This window comes from Chiloscyllium plagiosum, chromosome 39 (assembly GCF_004010195.1).
Source record: "Chiloscyllium plagiosum isolate BGI_BamShark_2017 chromosome 39, ASM401019v2, whole genome shotgun sequence".
Taxonomy (NCBI): domain Eukaryota; kingdom Metazoa; phylum Chordata; class Chondrichthyes; order Orectolobiformes; family Hemiscylliidae; genus Chiloscyllium; species Chiloscyllium plagiosum.
The window spans coordinates 14,098,586-14,104,666 of NC_057748.1; the positions used below are offsets into that span (position 1 = coordinate 14,098,586).

The window sequence follows — 6,081 nt, forward strand, 5'->3', positions numbered from 1 at the left end:
TTGGCTGTGGTCATGAAAGGTGCTATAGAAACACAAGCTCTTTTTTGACAAAACAGCGCATCAAAAGATTTCCTGCTTCTTTCTGATATTTGATTTTTTTAAAATTTCAGCCTACAATATTACCAGAAGTTTGAAATGCTACACTGACTACATGACAGAGATAGACTGCAAATGGATGGAAAATGCAAAGGCAAGGGAATACATTCCAATGGAATTACATTACATGAAGGTGACGGAAGCCAAGAAAAAATACCTGTTAGTATTCCAAAATTCATTTGTACAAAGTGCTCTAATTCCTGGACAAGAAAGAAAACTTGCTTGATAGATCATTTTGTTTTTATTTTTGTTAACATGGTGATCGGTCACTGAAACATAATCACAGGCTGCTCTAGACTACCTTTTACAATGTAACAGAAGCTGTTGCGCTATAGATGAAACCAAACAGAAAACAAATTAACCTACCACATATAGAAGACAGTTTAGATACATCTTTAATCTATAATACAGAGCTTTCAATGCACTTCCAAACATGATTCATTTCCTGAAATTCAGGGCTGGAGAAATTAATCCTCTGCATAACATCTTTAGGAGTCATATGACACTATGTTATAGTCCAACAGGTTTATTTGAAATCATAAGCTTTCAGAGCATTGCTCAGGTCACCTGATGAACGAGCAGCGCACCAAATTAAACCTGGTCGACTATAACCTGGTGTCATGTGACCTCTGACTTTGTCATCCCCGTCCAACACTGGCACCTCCACATCATAAGATCTTTAGGTTCTAATTAATTGGTGCCCCTAGTTGCTTTGCTGTGCACTGTGGAGTCTTTTTACATGACTATCCATAAAACTGAGAACTTAGACTTTCTCAGTTTCTAATAAACTGCCAATTTCTGACCAAACTCTTTTGGTTTGGAAACTATGCAAACTGAACATTTCTATTGAGGTAACTACATTTTTCCTGAACTGTTCTGCCCTCCTGTAAGGAGAGAAAATTGATTTGATTTGATTTAATATTATCATGATCCATTTAAGACTTCTGTCAACTGCCCTAAAACCTTTCAATTTCTGGATTTTCTAAACTTAAATCAACTTTTGATTATTCTGAAGTAGAGAAAAGCTAATGGCCTTATAAGTTGTAAACCCCACAACACAAGCATCCTATTCCATTACACTCCTGGAGTTTGCAATCACCTCCTCTGATACATATTGGATTAGATTACTGCTCTAAAAAGGAGTGTCTAATGGTGCTTTTCTTTTTAAAAAATTCACAAAAATAACCTACACCCATATGCCACTATTTTGAAATCCAAACTGTAAAGGATATATGTACAGATATATATAAAACACTTTTCACCATGCAGGATAAATCAAGATTCATTTTTGTTTTCTCCTGAAGCTCCCACCACCCACTGATATATCATCCCCATTACAGCAATAGGCAACACTTTTAACTTTGGGTCAGAAGGTTCAATGTCTTTTTTGGAGGTTTGAACACAGAACTCTAGTCTGGCATTCCACATGTGAAGCATTTCAGGGCATCCCAAGTTGTGAAGGGCGCTATACAAATGCATGTTCGCTGTTAAGGGCCAAAACACTGCGCGGGCAATTGACGATGGTTTCAAGGTCATGATTAGAATTCCGGTGTTTTTGATTTCAAATTCCAACATCTGCTATGGTAGAATTTGGAACTTTTAAAGATGAACACATTAGACGCCTAAAAGCAAGTGACTTGCTTTTTCAGTTCCTTTCAAGAAAATCAGAGGAGAAAGACAAATGGAAAGGAATTAGAAGTAATGAAGGTGACAATGGGACTGGGAGGAGGCGATGGCCTAGTGGTATTATCACTAGATAGTTAAACTAGTGACTCTGAGGATGAATGTTCAAAACCTGCCATAGATGGTAGAATTTGAAATCTATAAAACTGGAATTCTACTGATGACCATCCTCAGGGAGGGGGGAAGAAGATCCATCTGGTTCACTAAGGAAGGGGACTGCAGTCGTTACCTGGTCTGGCCTTCATGTAACTCCAGATCCATAACAATGTAATTGTTTCTTCGCTACCTTATGGACAATGATGTTAGCCTGGCCAGTGACTCACATCCTGGGAATGAGTGTAAAAATGAAGGGGGCTCTGTATCAGAACGCTGGCTGTGATCTGGAAATTCACTTTCTGGTTTGAGGCAGCTATAGTAATGAGGAAAAAAAAACACCCTTTTGTGTAGATGGCCCCACGGAGCATTATGCTTCCTAGTCCAAGGAAACTCCTCATGAGTGTCATCCAGGTGGCATTGAATAGGAAAGGTCCAGAGACTGGAAGGGGAATTTTGGGTAGGGTGCATGCTAGGCAGTACAAGGCTGGGAATGAAGCTAACGCACAAGGACTTTTTTGTTAATTTTTTTTCTTTTTTTGTTCTATATTCCCACACTACCACCTGACAGAGGTAGTGCTTATTTTTCCCCAATGCACAAGGATATCTATCCAAGTAGGAATCTAGCCCAATAACTGTCCAAGTGGGATCATAGCATCACAAAATCCCAACAGTGTGGGAAGGTACCAGACCTGCACAGCTTTGGGCTGTAGGACAAAATCAGAGCACCCAGCAGAAACGGGGACAATGTGCAAACTCCATACAGTCAGTCACCTTAGGGTGGAAGCGAACCCTGTTCTCTGGTACTGTAAGACAGCAGTGCTAACCACTGAGCCACACAAGCCATTAACATAAAGTAGGACAAAAGCAGAAGTGATGCAATTTTTTTTTAGCAATTTATGGAACTGAGCATTCCTGACTAGGCCAGCTTTTATTGCCCATCCTTAATTGCCCATCTTTGTAGTTAAGAGGTGACCACAGTACTGTAGGTCTGGATCCACATGTAGGCCCGACCTGGTATTCATGTCCTAAATGACATTAGTGAAGCAGATGGGTTTTTACAATGGCTTCAAGGTACCTTTTAGACTCTTAATTCCAGATTTTTTATTGAATTCAAATCCAACAATCATTGTATGACAAGATTCAGACCCGGATGTCTGGCACGTTACGTCTGTCTTTGGATTGAAGTAATGTCACCACAGCCTTACCAAACCATGTAGCCTGCTCTGTCATTGGAAAGAGATGACTGGTGGTGGTTTCACCTGAGGGTCACCCTGCCTCAGGTGAGGGAGGGAGAGGTTGAGAAGGAGAGTCCTTCAGGATAGCTAGGCAGAAGTGGGTACTGCAGATACTGGAGATGAGAGTCAAGATTAGAATGGTGCTGGAAAAGCACAGCAGGTCAGGCAGCATCCGAGGAGCAGGAAAATCGACGTTTCGGGCAAAAGCCCTTCAATGGGGATGAGGAATTATCTCCTTCAGGATAACCTCAGCTGGTGATGGGAATTGAATCCACATTATTGGCATCACTCACCAACCATCCAGCCAACTGAGCTAAGGAAGAAGCTTGAGAACCAATTTGTTCAGGCCTGTAGGGACAAAGCATAATGTTAACAAGGTACTTCTCTGTTTTCAGGCAGAAGAAATGCGACTTGACCAAATCCCCAGGGAACACGTTCAGCTCTGATATTAACTGGAGGTGTACCATTGAGGATAACAGTTACGCCGTCTCATTTCGATATAACTATGTTTTTAAACCGGAAAGGCCCATCCACCTGAGCAAATCCTTCAGACCTTTGGAAAACAGTAAGTTGAGCTTAGAAATCAACAAAGCTCTGAGACTGTCTCGTCTTGGTGATCTTCCTCATTCAACAGGGGAAACACACCCTTCAGTTGCTCAGGATTAACCTTCTGTCTTGTTTGTCCCTTCAATTCTCAGTCAAACCACAACCTCCATTTAACCTAAGTGTTACCAACACCCTGGAAGGGGATTACTTACTGTCCTGGCAGACAATCTACACAAGAAATTCATCCAATCGGCTCTTTGGAAGGTTACAGTACGAAATCAACTACAAGCGAAGCCGGGATTCATGGGAGGTACAGAATGGATTTGATTTGATTTGTTATTGTCACATCTACCAAGATACAGTGAAAAGTATTGTTTTACATTCTTTCAAGACAAACCTTACCTAAGTACATCAGGGTCATAGCACAGAATGTAGAATATAGTGTTCCAGCTAGAGAGAAAGATCAACTCTAACTATGAGAGGTCTGTTCAGAAGTCTGATTTAAAATTCACACAACACCAAGTTATAGTCCAACAGGTTTATTTGGAAGCACTAGCTTTCGGAGCGTTGCGCCTTTAGCAGGTAGCTAGTGGGGCAGGATCATAAGACACAGAATTTATAGCAAAAGATCCTGCTCCATTAGCCACCTGATGAAGGACCGGTGCTCCAAAAGCTAGTGCTTTCAAATAAACCTGTTGGACTATAACCTGGTGTTGTGTGATTTTTAACTTTGTGCACCCCAGTCCAACACTGGTATGTCCATATCATAAGTCTGATAACAGCGGGAAAAAAGCTGTTCTTGAATCTGTAAATGATACAATCATGATTTCAAGTTAATGGTGAAGAAGTCACAAAAGTGATTCAGTAGACTGATTCCTGGGGTGATAGGGTTGACGTACTAACAACAGCGAAATAGGTTATGTCGTAATTCATCACAGTTCAGAAGAATGAAGGGTGATTATGTTCCAATTGTGTTGAAACAGGAAGATGGAGGGGAGGGGAGCGGTTTCACAGAGTAGATGTTGAGAAGATGTGATTGGGGAAACTTGAACTAGGTGACTCATTTAAAACTGAGATACACAGGACTTCTGTCTCCCAGTTGGTACTGAATGTCTGGAATTCTCTACCCCAGACAGTTAGATTAGATTAGATTACTTACAGTGTGGAAACAGGCCCTTCGGCCCAACAAGTCCACACCGCCCCACCGAAGCGCAACCCACCCATACCCCTACATGTACCCCTTACCTAACACTACGGGCAATTTAGCATGGCCAATTCACCTGACCTGCACATCTTTGGACTGTGGGAGGAAACCGGAGCACCTGGAGGAAACCCACGCAGACACGGGGAGAACGTGCAAACTCCACACAGTCAGTCGCCTGAGGCGGGAATTGAACCCGGGTCTCTGGCGCTAACCACTGTGCCACCGTGCTACCCACTAAGGTTGTGGAGGCTAGATCAATGAAAGTATTTACAGAGGAGGGAGATAGATTTTGGAAATATCAAGCCGAGGGCTGTGATGGGCTGGCATGAGAAAAGTTGAGGCCCCAGGATAGGCTTGAGAGGCCAAATGGCCTACCCCACTCCTTCTATTTCTCATTTTTGTATGATTCTCAAATGAAAGGTCGCAGTTGTCAGGAAACTCTCTTGAGGGCTGGGCTCTCAGTAATCCTCAGAGTCCAAAACATCAGGCAGCCATATTGAATTGAATTGAATAATTTATTGTCACTTGTATTTCACAAATAAACACAGTAAAATGTGTAATATGGTGCCACGCTCCAGGGCATTTTGAGTTACAGAAGATATTAAGGTTACAAATAATAGAGTTCTTCCTCCCTTCGTGTGCTCAACTTGACATCGGGAGTGAGGATCGACGTTTCGGGATTCCTGAAGAAGGGCTCATGCCCGAAACGTCGATTCTCCTGCTCCTTGGATGCTGCCTGACCTGCTGTGCTTTTCCAGCAACACATTTTCAGCTCGGATCTCCAGCATCTGCAGCCCTCACTTTCTCCATCGGAAGTGAGGGGGTTGTTCTCCAAAATTGGCTTCAGGCCCACACCCCCCCCCCCCTCCATATCATGGACCGTTCCAGGGGACCCGCTCCAGGGCTGCCACCACTCTGCCAGCGGAGGTACCACCCTGGGTCTACCACGCCACCACCGATGTAACCACTGTTCCCATCGATTCGCTGGGAATACTGATTCTGGCCTACCGCATCGCCACAGCTGACCAACACCCCCACAGATACTGTCTTCACTGCCGCCCCTCCTCAGATCCTCTGATGTCACAGCGCCATCTTTCATCACTGGGCCCACAGTTGCTGGCGTCACCAGCTTTTGGAGGGCTCACCCGCCCTGCGCCCCCCCACCCCTCGCTGTGCTAGCTCTCCCACACCCCTCCCCCACCCCCAGTCATGCGCTGGGTT

General features: G+C 43.6%; 1 protein-coding gene across 2 annotated transcripts in view; it reads left to right on the forward strand.

Moving 5' to 3' along the window:
• Positions 1 to 6,081, forward strand: part of LOC122542253 (cytokine receptor common subunit beta-like) — a 61,242-nt gene that overhangs the window by 19,498 nt on the left and 35,663 nt on the right. For both annotated transcript variants that reach the window (XM_043679795.1, XM_043679796.1), the window contains exons 3-5: positions 111 to 255; positions 3,506 to 3,675; positions 3,809 to 3,966. In XM_043679795.1, the coding sequence (XP_043535730.1) occupies positions 111 to 255; positions 3,506 to 3,675; positions 3,809 to 3,966 (473 nt within the window). The remainder of the gene's footprint in view (positions 1 to 110; positions 256 to 3,505; positions 3,676 to 3,808; positions 3,967 to 6,081) is intronic.